Source organism: Pseudorca crassidens, chromosome 14 (genome assembly GCF_039906515.1).
Source record: "Pseudorca crassidens isolate mPseCra1 chromosome 14, mPseCra1.hap1, whole genome shotgun sequence".
NCBI lineage: Eukaryota > Metazoa > Chordata > Mammalia > Artiodactyla > Delphinidae > Pseudorca > Pseudorca crassidens.
In genome coordinates, this window is record NC_090309.1 from 91,194,661 (window position 1) to 91,213,872 (window position 19,212).

General features: G+C 46.6%; 1 protein-coding gene across 4 annotated transcripts in view; it reads right to left on the bottom strand.

The window, feature by feature from the left end:
- Nucleotides 1-19,212, bottom strand: part of SNTG2 (syntrophin gamma 2) — a 196,142-nt gene that overhangs the window by 119,258 nt on the left and 57,672 nt on the right. For 3 of the 4 annotated variants that reach the window (XM_067703829.1, XM_067703828.1, XM_067703831.1), the window contains exon 2: nucleotides 7,269-7,406. In XM_067703829.1, the coding sequence (XP_067559930.1) occupies nucleotides 7,269-7,406 (138 nt within the window). The remainder of the gene's footprint in view (nucleotides 1-7,268; nucleotides 7,407-19,212) is intronic. The other variant, XM_067703830.1, reaches the window with a different exon arrangement.

Sequence of the window (19,212 nt, forward strand, 5' to 3'; positions counted from 1 at the left end):
ACATTGCTATTATGATTTTAGTTATTCAAAGTTTCATTGAATGACATATTTTTGCATTTAATTTCCTTACACAGTGGCTTGTGTGCACACAAACGCAGACAAACATGTATAAATTATTATTTTACCCTTCAACTAAGTCGCGGTATAAACCTTTAGAACGAATTCGCCCCATCTATTCCCTAATTCCAGGTTTTCACATTTTTAAAGCCAGAAGCACCCTACTGTGGTGAAGTGGACTACGTGGCGAATCCTCGGCGTTTTAATGAGCAAGTGCACAGCACTGAGGGCCAGGCCCGGGAGAATCCCACAAGCCAGGAGCCAGCCACTGTCCTGGCGGCAGGAGGGAATTCCTGGCTACTGGCTGACACCTGCACTTCGGTGCTTGCCCGGAAGCCTCTCGGGAGAGATTGCCCACCCTCCTCCTGAGGGCGCGACTTCGGCAGCGCTGGTTCAACTCCGCGGCTCCCACCCCCTCCCCCGGGAGGGCTCACGGGTCGCGTCTCAGGACGGACCTGCGCTCTGCAGGGCCCCTTCTGTGTCTTGGATCTGTGTCCACACGGGCACCCTCTCTCACCACCCAGCCCTCAGCTACGGAGAGGATTCTTCTGGAAATGACCCTCCCGAGCAGAAAGGCGGCCTTTCCACGACACACAGATGTCAAACAGGAACGAATCCCTAATGCCAGCACGTGCAGAGGGCTAGTCAGTGATCTCCATGAGCAGGATTGCCTCCAACTAAAAGTCAGTCAGTCCATCACAAGAATATATATATATAGAGAGAGATTTCCTCTGGGACAAAAGAGTACTAATAATGAGTGAATAGTTCATACTAATTTTTTCATACAGGCCCACCCCAAAGATCGTATAGAATTCTTCAACTAGTGGGTTAATCATTGAAAAAGGAAAGCTCAGAAGGTGGTTTTGTCTTTGGTATCCTAGTTTATAGGAATGATTGCCAATCCTTCTGAGGTGGTGTTTCACTCTGCAAGGAGTATCTGCCCCGCATCGATGAACTGGCTGGAGCAATGGCCCAGGGGTCCAGTGACCTGCATCTCACAGACGTAACTGGGGCTCGCTCCTCCCCGGCAGGATAATGCGGGAACCTTCTGGACCAGGAACTCACTAAGACCCAGGAGGCAGCACTTAGAGACCCAGAGCCAGTTTACAGTGTGGATATACACATAGAAACCAATTTTCAGAAACTAAAAGGAAATGGATTTTCAGCTGAGGTCCTGGAAAAATGGAAAAAATTAAGAAACTAATGAATGTTTGTCAGTAAACAGATATCAAGAACAGGGAAATATACAAAGCTGAGGAAATGTATCCAATGAGTTCAGAAGAGTGTTTTGCTACTAGGTCACTGGTACTTTGGCTGAATGACAAAACGCCTGATGGGAAATCAATAATTACTAGTGTAAGAAAATACAATACTGTAATAAAGATTAAATTCAAAGAAAGAAATTTAATTCAATTAATTCAATTCAAATTAAAGAATTCAAAAAATTTTTAAATTAAATACTAAAACAGATAGAGGTGGTACCTACTCCTGATTTATGGACCCAAAGAATAGGAAGCAAAAGGGGACTACAGAAAGGGTATCCGTTTAAGTGGCTAAAAGTAGGAATAAGGCATTTATTGTACAACAAAAAGCAATTATCGAATTGTGTGTATTGTGCACCATGTACAGAAGTTGTCAGAAACGGCCATTACTTCGGCAGTGCCGTGATAACAAATTCATCTGTCTCAGAAAGTTTAATCCAAGTCTAGTTCTTGAATCAATACACTAAATACACTAAAATAGCAATTTGCTGATACTCCTCACAGGATCTGTTACGTAAGCCATAAACCTAACTTTTGAAACTGCTTTTAACAGGCTCCGTGGACCATCGGGATGTACTGGACAATCTGCAGATGCCTCTCGCGGGCTCAGGACCACGTGGCCACCAATCAGTGCATCACCTGCGCTCAGCGGTCCTCACGAACGTGATCGGAAGTGCATCTACTTCTGCTCAAACGCCACTTGCCCACACAGGTGCAAAGATGCAAGTGGGAAACCAAGGAGGGAGCAAGCCAGCTCCTGGGTGGGAGGGTGCACACAGCCCCAGAGAGCGGCAGGGCCAGCTCACAGACGTCTGCAAACGCCCACGTGTCCACAGCACAGGGGCCACGACCCAACGTGTGTCCACAGGGGACAAGCGAGTGGAAGGCCGTGAGGTCAGGTCAGGGCCAGCGTACGCGGTGCCTGGAATGCAGAGCAAAAAGTTTCCGGGCCCGATTCTGATTTCTACAATCAGTTCGCAGGTTCGTGATATTAGCCAGACAGACCCGTGAAGAAGACCGAACACCGACAGGACACACACGCTTCCAGAAAGAGACCAGAGCAGACACCTCCAGCTCTGTGCGAAGCCCCTAATCACAAACCAGAGGAGCAGGGGACAGAAAAGGAGAGCAGGCCTCCGCCTCTCGGAATCTGCTGGGGCCCCAGACCCCAGATCCAGGTCCTTCACCACTAGGGACTCGTGGGGCGTCTGGTCCCGGCTCCCCTCCCCCCACCTTCTCCCTGCGTCTCCCCGCGTCCACCCGCCAGCTCCCTCGCTGCCCGCGGGGCCTCCACGCCACTCATCTGTGTTCCAGCTCTTGACGTTTCATTCCGGAGAGTTCTTCAGATCTACTTCACAGCTCGGACGCTTCGTTTCTTATTTAACTGATACGTTGAAATTCCGATTTCACTGACCATCTGTGGCTGGTCTCGCATTGGCTGGCTCCCTTTTTACAACCCTCCTTCCTTTGACCGACTGTTAGAACCTCCCGTTTAGTCTTCAGATGTAATGAACGTGCACCTTGCATGCAACGCACCTGACCCTCTCAGAACCCCAAGTCTCCACAGGCCCATCTCTGCGTCTCTGGTTCACGGTGGTTTTCCTCCCTGTGGCTTCATCCCCGCAGGTCCCCGTGAACCCGGAGCTGGGAGTCGTCTCAGACCTGTAAGTGTGTTCCTCCAGAAGCGACCTGCATCTTCCTTCCGCGTGGACCTGGGGACCCGCACACCTGACACTGCCTCGAACTTCGTTTCCAGCTTGAGGCTCTTCGTGCCACGTGGGACGTGTAGACTCCAGCACCAGACCCAAGTGAGCGGAGGTCGGGGAGGGGTCCTCAGGGGACAATTGTCTGGTTTTGGCCCTCTTCCTTCTGAAGCCAATCCCAGCCAGGCAAAAACTCTCACTGCCCCTTCTGTGGGAAGGACTTGGTTTCCAAGTTCACACTCTAAACCTGTGACCTGGGGCTTTCTTCCTCCAGGTGGGGCTTAGGAGAGTCTGGTCTGTCCCCTCCTCTGGCTCTGGCCCAGGCTGCCTCCTGATGTCCACTCTGACGGCTGTACCCAGCTCGCGTGGGGTGGCAAACCCAGTCCAGCTCACACTGTGTGAACGGCCGCCCAGCATTGTCAGGGTTCAGCGATGCTTGTGCTTCCCTGGGCTGTCTGCACTGCTCTGCGCTACCCTGAGAATTTACCAGGCAGCATCCCTGGACTATACGTTAGCAGAGGAGTAGCTAAGATGCTGCCTAATTCTGTAATTAACTTTGTGAACTCAGACCAACAACTTCCTCTTCCTGAATCTTAATTTCCCAAACAGTAAAATGAGGGTATGGAATTCTCCAGAATACCTTCCAACCATAAACGTGCCATGACTTAAAGGGCCAAATACAACACAGAGATCTTCTAAATTTTTTTCTTTATATGTAACTCCCTCACTATACTCAAACCACAAATGTAAACTTACAGTTTAGAAAAATAAAATATGTCAAAAATAAAGCAATCGAGACAGTAACTCGGAAATGCGAGAACAAGCCAGCTCTTCCATAGAGCAAAGCACACACTCTCTTTAGGAGATAATTAGAAAACCCGGAGATTCTGAGCATTCCAAGCGCCACGGTGATCTGAACGGACAGGAATATAAACGAAATATGAAGTCACCGATTCTGAAGTCTGATAATGAATCAGCAGATTTGAGAATCTATTGGTTTTTATTAAAGAATAAATTGAGTTTCCTCTCCCTCTTTCCCGATAAGAGTAACATCCATTCTTAACTGATATAATGCTTATTTTTTCAGCAGTTTCAAGAAAACAAAATACAAGTCTCCTCCTTAATCCTGACTTCTCAAACAATCAAGAATATAAGCGCAGGGGCTTCGCTGGTGGCGCAGTGGTTGAGAATCTGCCTGTCAATGCAGGGGACACGGGTTCCAGCCCTGGTCTGGGAAGATCCCACATGCTGCGGAGCAACTAGGCCCGTGAGCCACAACTACTGAGCCTGCGCGTCTGGAGCCTGTGCTCCGCAACAAGAGAGGCCGCGACAGTGAGAGGCCTGCGCACTGCGATGAAGGGTGGCCCCCACTTGCCGCAACTAGAAAAAGCCCTTGCACAGAAACGAAGACCCAACACAGCCCAAAATAAATAATTAAATAATTTAAAAAAAAAAAAGAATGTAAGTACAACCCAAGGTGTAAAGTTCAGTGTAAACGGTCTTAGGTTTTGAGAGAACCAAATTCCCTCCAGGCTCCCATTCTGAGTACACGTTGGATCACAAAGTGTGTTGATTTTGAAGCAAGCATATACCCCCCACTGAGAACAGAGCTTGAAATGTAAGAATCGACCATCAGTGTTATTATTATTATTATTATTTTCTATTAAGAAAACTGATCTTGAAAATCAAAGCACCGGTGTGAGCCGCCCACACGACAGTGAAGCGCCTGTTCTAAGGCACTAGCTGGGCCTCGGGGTCCCAGTGACAAGCCAGGTACTGCTTGACTTTACCTTCTGTAAACGTGTGTTGAGCTGAATCTGATGGTACATTTTTCATCTCCTGGGATCCCAGGGACTCAAGGTTTGGCGAGATGTAAAATTCACACTCATTTCTGCTGATCAGCTGAGGAATCATCGTTATTACATCTTCCTTTCCTGCTCCTCAGAATATTTGCGATGGAAAATAACCGCTCTCCACCAGGTTCTCTGGTGGAGGTTAACGCGGAAACAGTCAACGATATGAATATACGAGAATCGCTATGGTCCGACCCCCTTAGAGGTGTCCTGATTCTGTACCAACAGCCGTGGCCTTTGTGAAGAGTCGTCTTTCTCATTCTCCAAACACATGATAAACTCCCATGTCCAGGTTAGCTTTATTTTTATAATCATCTGAAGAACACAGGGTTTCAACTGTTCCTGAGTAATGGGATTGAACCCAATGTGATTCTGTATCTGGGGTAGAGTAGACATTCTGATCTCAGTAGCTGAGTATGTTCTTCTAGGTACAAAAGTGTCCTCAGAATCTCCCTCCCAACTATCCAGCCCAGATAGGCATGTTTACTCAAGGAGATACTCCCTCCTTTCCTACAAAGGAGGGCTTCCTAAGGAATCAGCAGAGACCAGTAGGGATGGAGCCGGCAGAGACCCGGAACAAGTCCACGTGCCCCACCCTCTAACTTAGAGCAGGGAGTTCTAATATCGAGCTTTAGGCGCCAATAAATCACTTGAAATTGTAAACATAAATTTATAGGTCTGAACACTCACCCATTTTTCTTATGAAGGAGCCGATAATTTTCATCAAGAACATAACCTTGGGCAGAGAATCCAACGCTGAATTCTAAAAAGTGTAATTTATTTTTCCTGGACAACACAGCACAGAAACATCACCTGCTTTTACTGTAACTTGTCTGCGATTTTCTGTAGGGTGCAAATTCACTATTAAGAAGGGTGACACTTAAGTGTTTACAAAACGCCCCTGCTTCCCCCTCTCCCCACCATCCCCCGTCCCGTGTGGTATTTAGAACACGTGGAGGGAAATTAGCAAAGGGAAGGTCAGTGACGGGGCCAGAGAAGGTGAGCACAAGACTGCTCTATCTGTTCTAGAGAGATCAGACTGGGGGCCAGCGGGAGTCTTAGCAAGAGCTGGTGCCGGGGTGGGGCTCTGCAGGGCGCACCGGGGGCTCTGGAGGTCGGGATGCAGGATCCGGGCCTGAGGTTCCAGGGGGGAGCCCTGGGAAGGACGGTGTCCTGTCTCTCGCCCTCCTCGTGTGGCTCCACCGTCCTGGACCCAAAGGGGTGCCCTTGATCAAGGCCGGCGGCCAGAATGGGCGCAGCAGGGGGGTGGCCTTGGGCTCCAGGACAGAAGGAAGAGAATGCCATCCAGGTGGAGACATGAGCGCTGAGGGTCATAAAGTGCCGTGTGTGTGTGGACACAGAGGCAAGGTCATCTGACGTCAGGGAACCTGATGAGGACACGTTGACTGCAGGACTGCGGATGGACCTGTTTATGTCATCTCCAACATAAAGGTCGTGAGGACCCAGAAACCCACACAAATAAGGGTGTCCAGAGCCTCCAGAAGAGCCAGCCGTGACCTGGGGATGGAAGAGCTTCAGGGATCTTCCAAAAATACACGGAGGGAACCTCCTTTCCTCTACATGGTTTCCTGCTCATCATTTTCACAGCTAACGGGAAGGTCTATTCAAAGGAAAGAGTAATGACTGATGTTGATAATTTCTCTATGTAATCATATGTGCGGATATGTAACACAAAACGCACCTGTATACCCACAGCCATTTAAGCCCACTGGAAGGAGAACAGGAAATTTCAAGTATAATATATTGTATACATACATACATCATTTGCAATAGTCCCAAGTTAAACTTGGAGACAAAACTTGCAAAAGCATTTCCCTCATCTTTATTCAATATTCTAACACATCTAATACATAAGTTTCTTCCCCTTTAGAAAACTGCACTTGTAATTGACTGAAGCTGAGAAGGACCAAGCTTTACGTGAAAATCCCTTCTTGTATCCACAGAGGCAGCGACCAGGCTGACACTGAAAAACACCTGCTGCATCTTTCATTGCCTGTCGTTCTAGATGGGAACCCTCAAGTTATTATTCTTTCAGGAATTAGATTATCTGTCGAGTTAAATCTCTCTAGTTTCCAATGAGAATATGTCCAATCTCATGCTGTGGTGTCTGGGGATATTTTTAATACAAAGCTGCTCAAGGAAAATACATTAATGAAGAAATTAAGAAAGTCAGGGAGAGTGTAAACAATACAAACTTGAAAAGATGCTTTGCTTTGCAATAATGGGGACATTCAGATACGGCTGAGGACCTTGTCAGGCCACGTCCCGCAGGACCACTCTTAGGGGGCTTTCGCCCGGGGAGGCCTCTGGGCTGATCTACGAGACACACTCTGAGACAAACCCCTGGGGCCTGCAGACGCAGAAGCACTTACATTTGCACTGTGATTGCTGCCACTAACACAGATGACATCTTGTTTTTGAATTGTCAGTACCTCTTTCGTTAGCTTCAGGCGAATGTCATAGGCGTGTCCAGACCCTTCATCGTGCAACAAGGCAGTCCCGGTTTTAGTCTGAAACGAAACAGAGACGAAGAGGGTGTGAGGACGGGAGAGCACGGACCCTGACAAAACACGCCTGCCCCTGTTCACAACCTCCTGAAACACGCCTGTGTATTTATCACATACCCATGCATCTGACTAGGATTTGATTAATTTAGCACAAGATAATGGAATTTTTAATATTTCTTCCTGAGTAGTTTTTATAGGATTTGTATAAAACATGTTTTTAGCAGGTGGAGAACGATGAGTCAGAAAGGCACCTTCGGATAAATTAGAAGAAGTCACCTCGTCCGCGTGAAGTCATCGACCCGCCCCCGACTGAGCGGCGCCCGGTCACACAGGTGGGCACGGGTCCCGGGCGAGCACTCGGACGGCCCTCCTGTCCCTCTTGTGCCTGCACAGGGCTCCGGCCAACACGGCCTCGGACACAGCCCTGCAGCCAGGAGCGGGGGAGGAGGGGCGAGATGCGGGGGAAGGCCGCAGGGGTCGGGTCCTCAGGCCAGGACCAGAGGGCCCCAGGGCTCACTGCAGTGAGGGTGCGACCAGGTGCGGCCTCTCCCCCTGCCGTCCAAGCAGGCACACATGCACACACGCACACGTAACACGCAAAGGCACGCAGCATACGTGTCAGTGTGCTGTGATTACTCAGGGCAGGACGATGCGGTTTGGCTCACACAGACAAGCCCTCAGTTGTGAACTTAGGAACCCTGAACTCAAAGTAAAACCAAAGGCTGATAAAAAAAAAAGAGACTAAGAGGCAGTGTCTGCAAGGAGGCGTTTTATTCCTACTGCGGGGTCAGAGGTCATCATGCATCCTTTTATAAAACAAGCTTTAATCCAGCAGGACGTGGTGTCTCTGTGGGAACAGGAGGTTCGCCGGCTCCCGAGTCACGGATGCGCCCACGAACACGCTTGTGGGGTTGACCGCACAGAACAGCCGTTCCCTGGGGGCCTTGGCCACGTGGAGTCGGTGGGGACACTCAGGAGAGGACCCGGGGTGGCTGCTGGCGGGGCCAGGGCTGGAGGGAGCCAGCACCCAAGGGAACCCGAGACCAGGGCAGCCCCGCAGGGAGAGGGCTGATCCTTGCGTGTCGTTCAGAGGGAGAACCGTTTCAGGTTCACATCAAAGAGGTGCAACTTCGACCCATTTCTATCGATGCGTAAAGCACACGCTCACGTACAATGTTCACTTCCAGCTAATTCATCACCGACCAACCCACGTTTCTCCCAGTCTGTTGTCTTGGGGACGAAACCCCCTCCACCCGGCCCATGAGGAGAACACAGGTCAGAGGCCAAAGGAAGGGTGGCAGAGCTTTAACAAGTTAAACACAGTATTTAAACTGTGTTAGACATTTAAAGAGTCAGCTACTGAAAGCAAAGGGATTCAGTGGAGAACTAAGTCGAGTCATCTGTTGCCTTAAGGTGCTATCTGACCCTGTGACACTGCCCGAAGTAAAGCCAACTGCTGCTCAAACTGTTGCAAAATAAAGTCAGGAACATGAGCAAACTGGCGAGCATCCAGCATTCCACTCAAAATCACAATCTTCTTCTCATCACTTTCTTCTAGAAAATCACTCCTCTTCTGTCAAATGGCATGAGTGCGCCAGAGATGAAGATCCCCGTAATATAAACATAACAGCCCCCTTCCCGGGATCCCAGCACCACCGTCCTCAGGGGACCCGCCCAGAGGCGCAGAGGCAGGAACAGAAGACAGACCGCCGAGCCGGGTTCTTCCCTCACACCAGACGCGGTCAGCAGGTCCCCGCTTTACAGAACTGAACACACTGTCTTGACATTTCTCGGACATAAAACAACTTCTTTAAACTACATGTTGGTCTTTGCCATTCAAAACCCAAAAAATTAAGAACAAAACTGTACCCAAAAGCAAAAACGTTAAGAACAAACCTAAACTCCCCCCAAATGCAGAACAAAACGAACGCCTGCCGTGCGGGGCCCCCGCCTCAGTGAGTGGTGAGCCCTCGCTGTGTCCTTGTCCCGCGGCGGCCCCCGTGCCCCGCCCTCCTCACCTGCACGGTGAGTCCAGAGGCCCATCCCGCAGCCTCTGCCTACGAAACGCCCAGAGCCCACGCTGCACTCAGTACCTGGGCTGCCGCCCTCCCCACTGCAGCCCTGCCCGACCCAGGCTGACCCTGTCAGACCACCGTCCACACAGGCCACCCATCCTCTGGACACGGCCTCCCAGGAGCGCAGGGCCGCTCGCTGCCTGAAGAGTCTCTCCCTCTGGCCCGGGTCCTCGTCCCAGCCCGGCGGTGGCCCCCAGCCTGGCCCAGGATCTGGTCCTCGGCTCCTGCGTCCCCTGGTCCCTCCGAGTCCCACGCGGCCCCTCTCGTCACCTGTAGGTCTTGGCTGAGACGGGCCTTGTGGACAGACCTCCCCACCAGCCACAGGGCCCTAACCCCTGCCCCCTGCTTCGTCTTCTCCCTTCAGCCCACGGGACTGTGGGCCTCGTGCCGGAGCCAGGCGTCCCGGCCTCACTGCCGGGTTCCCAGCTCTCACAGCAGAAGCCATCGGCCAGGGGCACAGGGGATGCTCTGTAAACAAGTGAAGTAGGAAGGCCACCCTCTTCCCACAAATGAATCTTCACAACCACGCAATTCCAATAACAATCCGTGAAGACGACTGTGAAGTTTACCAGGATGATACTAAAGTTACCTTTTGTGAAATAAGACTGGCGCTGTGGGAAGACAACTGATCCATAAAACATTAAGCCCCACATATTGTGGTGCTGAACGGTCGGATGCAAGAGGCAGAGGAAGCCTCCACAAAGGTTAATTACATCATTGGAAATAGTTCATAATATATTCTGCTTCTGTAGCCTCACCACATGGCTCGCGGGATCTTAGTTCCCTGACCAGGGATTGAACCCAGGCCCTCGGCAGTGGAAGTGCTGCATCCGAACCACTGGACCACCACAGAATTCCCCAAAATATCCTAAGACTATTGCTTAGTGATTTCGATTATTATAAACATGGTTCTCATACCTTATTTCAAAAACACTCCCAGAGAGATCAACCCTTGTAAAAACATAGAAAAACAAAAGTTCTTGAAGAAAATATTAGCATGTGTGTGGAAAAACTACCAGGTTAGCTTAACTCAAAAGCCAGAAATTCCTGAGAAAAAGATTCATGGAATTCACTACATGGAAATATAAAATTTTGTATGACAAGAACTCCATATACAAAAATATATGCATATAGTAGACACGAGGTTAACAGGAAGAGTCTTACAACCGAAGACGGACAAGTGAACATCCTATAAAAACGGAGTCAAAGACATGAAAAGGAATTCCCAAAAGAAGGAATAAAATGAACAATACATTTGAAAAGAGATGCCAGCTCACCAGTAACCCAAAGACTCACAGTTACTCAACAATGATTTATGATTTTTTTTTTTTTTTTGCGGTACGCGGGCCTCTCACTGCTGTGGCCTCTCCCGTTGCGGAGCTCAGGCTCCGGACGCACAGGCTCAGCGGCCATGGCTCACGGGCCCAGCCGCTCCGCAGCATGTGGGATCTTCCCGGACCGGGGCACGAACCCGTGAACCCTGCATCGGCAGGCGGACTCTCAAACACTGCACCACCAGCGAAGCCCTGATTTATGATTTTTAAACTAATTGATAGGCAAACATTTAAAAAAACAGCAGTACCTAGTGTGGACGGGACCTGGAGGAGCAGCTGGCCCACGTGTGGCTGGTGCAGGTGCCACCTGCCTCCTGGAAAGGGTCCGGGAATAACGAGGGCGTCTGTCACGCCTGATCTGGAATCGGGTGTCTCTGCCTCCAGGAATCCACCCACAGGCGCAGCCAGGCAGCCGCCCTGGGAGTTATGCGAACCACTGTTCCCCACTCTCTTCACGGTTAGAGTGTGTTACCCTCTAATGTGACACTAAGCGTGAGCCTAACAGACTTAACACACCTGATGTACTTAGAATATCAGTTCTGTATCTCTTGGCAAGGAGAGTGTCCACAGATATCAATTCTTGAAGAGCAAAAGAGCACGCAGCACCTAAGATATAAAAAATTAAGTTTGTACGTAAATATAAATGTAAAGAAATGTATGGAGAAAATTTAGAATGACAGGATTTCAAAACACAGACACTAGCAAACAGAGTCCAACAGCACATTGAAAGGATCACACACCATGATCAAGTGGGGTTCATCCCAGGGGTGCAAGGAGTCTTCAGCATACGCAAATCAATCAATGTGATACACCATTTTAACAAGTTGAAGGATAAAAACCGTATGGTCATCTCAATAGAGGCAGAGAAAGCTTGCGACAAAGTCAACACCCATTTATGATAAAAACCCTCCAGAAAGCAGGCATAGAGGGAGCTTACCTCAACATAATAAAGGCCATACATGACAAACCCACAGCCAACATCGTCCTCAATGCTGAAAAACTGAAACCATTTCCACTAAGATCAGGAACAAGACAAGGTTGCCCACTCTCACCACTATTATTCAACATAGTTTTGTAAGTTTTAGCCACAGCAATCAGAGAAGAAGAAGAAATAAAAGGAATCCAAATCGGAAAAGAAGTAAAACCGTCACTGTTTGCAGATGACATGATACTATACTATGTGATACTATCCTACATGATACTATAGAGACTCCTAAAGATGCTATCAGAAAACTGCTAGAGCTAATCAATGAATTCGGTAAAGTTGCAGGATACAAAATTAATGCACAGAAATCTCTTGCACTCCTATACACTAGCGATGAAAAATCTAAAAGAAAAATTAAGGAAACACTCCCATTTACCACTGCAACAAAAAGAATAAAGTACCTAGGAATAAACCTACCTAAGAAGACAAAAGACTTGTATGCAGAAAACTATAAGACACTGATGAAAGAAATTAAAGACAATACAAACAGGTGGAGAGGTATACCACGTTCTTGAATTGGAAGAATCAACATTATGAAAATGACTATACTACCCAAAGCAATCTACAGATTCAATGCAACCCCTATCAAACTACCACTGGTATTTTTCACAGACCTAGAACAAAAAATTTCACAAGTTGTATGGAAACACAAAAGACCCCGAATAGCCAAAGCAATCTTGAGAAAGAAAAATGGAGCTGGAGGAATCAGACTCCCTGACTGCACACTATACTACAAAGCTACAGTAATCAACACAGTATGGTACTGGCACAAAAACAGAAATATAGATCAATGGAACAGGATAGAAAGCCCAGAGATAAAGCCACGCACATATGCTCACCTTATCTTTGATAAAGGAGGCAAGGATATACAATGGAGAAAAAACAGTCTCTTCAATAAGTGGTGCTGGGAAAACTGGACAGCTACATGTAAAAGAATGAAATTAGAACACTCCCTAACACCATACAGAAAAATAAACTCAAAATGGATTAAAGACCTAAATGTAAGGCTGGACACTATCAAACTCTTAGAGGAAAACATAGGCAGAGCACTCTGTGACATAAATCACAGCAAGATCCTTTTTGATCCACCTCCTAGAGAAATGGAAATAAAAACAAAAATAAACAAATGGGACCTAATGAAACTTCAAAGCTTTTGCACAGCAAAGGAAACCATAAACAAGACAAAAAGACAACCCTCAGAATGGGAGAAAATATTTGCAAATGAAGCAACTGACAAAGGATTAATCTCCAAAATTTATAAGCAGCTCATGCAGCTCAATATCAAAAAAACAAACGACCCAATCCAAAATTGGGCAGAAGATGGGCTTCCCTGGTGGCGCAGTGGTTGGGAGTCCGCCTGCCGATGCAGGGGACGCGGGCTCATGCCCCAGTCCGGGAGGATCCCACATGCCGTGGAGTGGCTGGGCCCGTGAGCCATGGCCGCTGAGCCTGCGCGTCCGGAGCCTGTGCTCCGCAACGGGAGGGGCCACGACAGTGAGAGGCCCGCGTACCGCAAAAAAAAAAAAACAAACAAACCAAACAAACAAACAAAATGGGCAGAAGACCTAAATAGACATTTCTCCAAAGATACACAGATTGCCAACAAATACATGAAAGGATCCTCAACATCACTAATCACTAGAGAAATGCAAATCAAAACCACAGTGAGGTATCACCTCACACCGGTCAGAATGTCCATCATCAAAAAATCTACAAACGATAAATGCTGGAGAGGGTGTGGAGAAAAGAGAACCCTCTTGCACTGTTGATGGGAACGTAAACTGATACAGTCACTATGCAAAACAGTATGGAAGTTCCTTAAAAGACTAAAAACAGAACTACCATATGACCCAGCCATCTCACTACCAGGCATATACCCTGAGAAAACCATAATTCAAAAAGAGTCATGTACCACAACGTTCATTGCAGCTCTATTTACAATAGCCAGGACATGGAAGCAACCTAAGTGTCCACTGACAGATGAATGGATAAAGAAGACGTGGCACATATACACAATGGAATATTACTCAACCATAAAAAGAAATGAAATTGAGTTATTTGTAGTGAGGTGGATGGACCTAGAGTCTGTCACACAGAGTGAAGTAAGTCAGAAAGAGAAAAACAAATACCGTATGCTAACACATATATATGAAATGTACCAAAAAAAATGGATCTGAAGAACCTAGGGGCAGGACAGGAATAAAGATGCAGACGTAGAGAATGGACTTGAGGACACGGGGAGGGGGAAGGGCAAGCTGGGACAAAGTGAGAGAGTAGCATGGACATATATACACTACCAAATGTAAAATAGCTAGCTAGTGGGAAGCAGCCGCATAGCACAGGGAGATCAGCTCGGTGCTTTGTGACCACTTAGAGGGGTGGGATAGGGAGGGTGGGAGGGAGACGCAAAAGGGAGGAGATATGGGGATATATGTATATGTACAGCTGATTCACTTTGTTATACAGCAGAAACTAATACACCATTGTAAAGCAATTATACTCCAATAAAGATGTTAAAAAACAAAGGAGAAAGAAAGAAACAAACAAAAACCCAACACTTTATGTAAACGTCCCCAATTCTCATATACGTATCTGCATCACCTATCATGGATGGTTTCATCTGGCCACTCTCACACTCGCTGCTAAATGGCTTGCCCTTCACGAGTGGAGGTGGCAAGAAGCAGTCTGCTCGCTAATTTTAAAAAATCATAAAAACTAAACTTAACTGTTTTATAGCTTTTTAATTTACTTATACAACCAAGAACACCCCTCTCAAATCACTCCGTGATGTATGTGTTCGGAGTGTGGCAAAGCTGAAGGTTTCCAGGAGAACCACACAAAACAGAAGTCTGTTCTGTAACAGAACACGGTGGGCAAGCTCTCACCCACCAGATGCTCAGGGCCATTCTACCAAAGAGCATGGTACACAGGTAGTCTTAATGCACCTTCCTCGTTTATTCAGAAATAAGCACACTTTCTTCACTGAATTGTTGACAAATGAATTAAAGAATGAATATCAAGTGCAAAAATAAAATAAAGACAAAGAGCTATGAAAACACACGGAGAAGGGAGACAGTCTATCTGTATCCCTTAGCAGTTTGTTCACGGCGAGAAAGACAGGGATGGATTTTTAATTTAGTCCAGTTTTTAGCAATACATACCTAAGGGCATTATAAGTAGTACTTTGTTATAAAGAATTCTAAACTTCTAATATCGTCTCTTTGATCTTGGTTTACCGGGTCTAACGAATATGAAAGATCATACAAAATATTCCCTGAAAGGCTGCAGACACTCTATACACGGTACAACTGAAACTGTGAGGTTTATGTACTTTGGAGCAATTACTTTTGCAATATGTAAAAAATGAAAAGATCCTGTAGAGAAGAGCAGTGATGTCATAGAAAAAGCATCAGGGGACATAAAAATTAATTCCAGTTCCGTCACATGCTGGCCATACACATTGGACCATCCACCTTCCTCCTCTGAGCCGCCGTTTTCTGATGGGTAAAATTAGATCATTCCAACTTCCCTGGGTGATAGAATGAGTCAATGAGACACTGCCTGTGAAAGTTTCTAATAGCCTGTCTCAAACCAGCAGAAGGTGAATGCAATCCAGGGGTTTTCCTGGTAGGTTATCTTTTCACACTATTTACATATCAGTAAAAATGAAGCCACTTTCGGTACCAGAGAGAAAAAGTCGACTTTGTTAGTCCTGCAGCACTTCACACAAAATGAAAGGATAACGGCATCAATGGGCAGACAGCCAGGAAGAGCCATCGCGCCAGGAAAATCCACAACCAAGATTTTAGAAAGAAAAGGGGGGGAAAGAGGGGTGGGATGAACTGGGAGACAGGGACTGACAGGCACACACTAATATGGATAAAACAGATAACTAATGAGAACCTGCTGTATAGCACAGGGAACTCCACTTCGCTGTACAGAAGAAACTAACACAACATTGTAAAACAACTACACCCCAATTAAATAAAAAACGAATGTCCCCAAAGAGTTCAGATACGGAGGGAAAAAATGACAATCAGGCAATATTCCACTGAAAATACATCAAAGCAACTACTGCTTGCCTCTTAGGGGTAAAGAAAAACAGGACCTAAATGCACTCATTTTATACCAGCCAACAGAAAAGAAAGTTTTACACTGGAAACACAGTAATATTCTGCCCACAAAAGCAAGAGTTTGAAGTTTAAAAAGACACAAACGACATCCCCAGGAAAGCTGGGTCACGTGCTGAGACTTGCTGTGGAGGACGCCCCAGGCAGCTCACCACCACGAGGTCATGTCCTCACCACCCGAGCAGTGCCTCGGACAGGCGGGGCTTGACTTACAGATGCACACACACAAACTACATCTGTAGCTTTAATCGGAAATGCTCACCTGACCTATTTTTCTTGGTTACGTGACCTTCTGTAAGTTATCACCCCTCTCTGGCCATCAGTTTTGGCATCTATATTGGGAGATAAGTGAACCCTTATGGTCCATTCTGCATGTTAACATGTGATTCCATGATTATTTTATTCATTTTGATTTAAAAGGACATTATCTTTGATCCACATGGCAATGCAACAATGAATTAAATAAGATACATACATAAAAGTGATTCAAAGACTTCAAAGTACAATAAAAATGAAAGGGATACACTGTCAACATTGCTTCTGTTAGGACATTCTTGCTGAAGCTAGACTTTTAATTTAAGCAGTACCTGTTATAATAATTATTTAAGTTCTGCTAAATCAGGATTTGAGCTGCTTTAAATTCACACTGCACTTACTCTTGAAAAATGTTTCCTAAGAAAGTTATAATGTAAAATTGTAGGGGTGTGTTTGGCATTTTATATATACAGTAACCTTTAAATTCTTTAGGGATGTTTACAGGTTAAAGGCAGTTAATTACAAAATAGAGACACTCCTAAAATCTCTTCATTTAACCACTCCTTCCAAGTTCCCAGGGGGAACAGACTTAACTTAGTATGTTTTGGCCAAAAAAGAAATGTCAGGAGAAAAAAAAAAAAAAACCATCAAAGCTGGTGAGGTCACAGTGCTTTAGAGCTTCCAATGTGCTGTTTTCACAGGTGTTATCTCCTGTGGCGGCCCCAGGCTGAATAGGAGGTATGCAGGGCCCCTTTTGCAGGTGAGACCCCCATAAACGACCCTTCCCACAGGTAAGGCACATGGAAGCAACGCTCATCTGAGATGGACCAAGCTCTGCCTGCCTCACACCTGCCACCAGGAAGCTGGATATCTCTCTAGCCAACAACCTCCTCCTCCTTCATCCAGAAAAGTGGGGCAGAGAGATGAGAGCTTGCTTGGGTACCACATCCCCAGAGCCAGCACCTGCCACACCCATCCGCCCTCCCGTGGTGGCCACAGTGGTATCAGTCTCCTCCAGGGGCCTGGGTCGTGGTGCTCTCCCAGACTCAGGGTGCCCTCCAGGACGAGCCCACACTCACATTCCCACTTTCATAATCGGTGGCCAGGACTTTGATGGCAATATAGTTCATTTTCACAGACAGGTCAGACAATTTTAGGAAGTAAACTAGAAGACAAAGATTTTTCCACTTACATAAACTGCCATAAAAAACTCTAAACATATAAAAAGACACTCAGGCTATTTGAATGCCCATCGCATACATTCGGGTACCTCTGTCCGTGCTCAGCATGTGACAAAGTAACAGTCTTGTCACAGGATGGGCCTTTCTGTCATGACTTATTTGTAAAGGTATTTAGCATTTTATGAAATACTGAATACAAGTTCAAACACAGATATGTTTTTTATGATCAACTACAACGAGCCCTTTCTACCTTAAAGCTTCTACAGAACACTCCTCATCAAAATTATAAAACAATGTAATGCGCTGATAAACGTGTTATGGATACGACAACGTCTGTCTTTTAAAATGCACACTGTGGTCCAGAAGCTTCGTTCTAAACAGCCCCAAGGAGAACCCCTGCCGTTTCCAGTGAAGGCAGCGGCCTTGCAATGATTCAGTGGTAAACAGCTGGCTCTCAAGCTACATGATCTTAATGCCTGGAAAGCGAATGTCTTGTTTAATTACTATGAACGCTGTAGTAGGTCACAAGCTAATTCCACATGATCCACTACCGTCATCCACGTGCAGCTCCGAATGCATAAATAAAATCATTAAGTCTCCATGTCACGCCTTCCACCAGTACCGTCAGCAGAAGAATTTAAAGTAAGTGGTGCGTATTTTTAAGCAAATGCCAAAACGGTTTTTGTTATGAACACTGGAGCCGAAACCTGGTAGTAGGTCAGTGTACAGAAAACAACAAAACAGAAAATGGCTGTGAAAATTAGAACATCTAATTGCCATTGTCTTTAGTGTGTTTCTGGTTTTTACAGCATTTTATCACTAACACTATAGACTAAGCACGTAAGGAACAATCATGCCGGGATGGACCCAGGACTAGCAATTACAATAATCACCTTAATCACTCACCTGACTGCAACAGCTTGGATGTGGAAAGCATGTTAATTCCGTCGTGTTCCTAGGGCCTGCTGAGCGTGTAGAACAGGAAGGGCACTCAGAGAGTAGAGGAATGTTTGATTCTTCGTCTACTTACATGTAAACTCAACCTGCAGGAGAACTGTCGTTAAAAACAAGGCCAATCTAGTGAGTTCCAGGCTCCCTGCGGAGTGCGGACACCTGGTGCCCAACAGCTCCTGCAAATGTGACCCTGGGAGCGGCCGTCCGCTGGAACCAAGGTGACCTCTCAGCAGAAGCAGGAGGAGCTGGGTTTGTCAAGCCACCTCCCCACCCGCGAGGACAGACCGATTCAGAGGTCATCAGGCCCCGTGTGAACGCCCTCCCCTACTGAAGTCTCACCCCCAGCCCCGTCGTCCTCAGAGGAGCTGGACCTAAGTCTGAGTAGACCCTTTTCTCTCATTCTGTGTCTCTCTCAATGTGATCCCTGTAAACAGCGCAAAGTGGGGTCTTGTCAAGTTTCCAGCTTTTTAAATGAACCCTCAGACTTTGCCCTGGAGGTGACTGTCCACATGGTCTGACTTATTTCCACCATGTTTGGTCTTGTTTTCTGTTTGGGCATCTGTTCTCCATCCTTCTGGTTCCTTCTTTCCTGCCATCTTTGGATGAATTTGAAGTATGTGCTAGTTTTCCATTTCGTCAATTTAAAAAAACAAAACTTTTAACCATATAGCTTTGTTCTATTTTCAAGTGTTTTCTCTGGATATGGAAACATACGTCTTCCCGTATCACCATCTACCACCAAGCAGCATCGCTTCGTGAACAGGGTAAGAATGTAATCCCTCCGACTCCCTCCTGTCCTTCCTGGTCTCCCATGGGTCACTTCCATGTCACAGACCCCAAAATACATCATTTTATCTATGTACTATTTTAATTTATATTTTTGTTTCATTCTGGT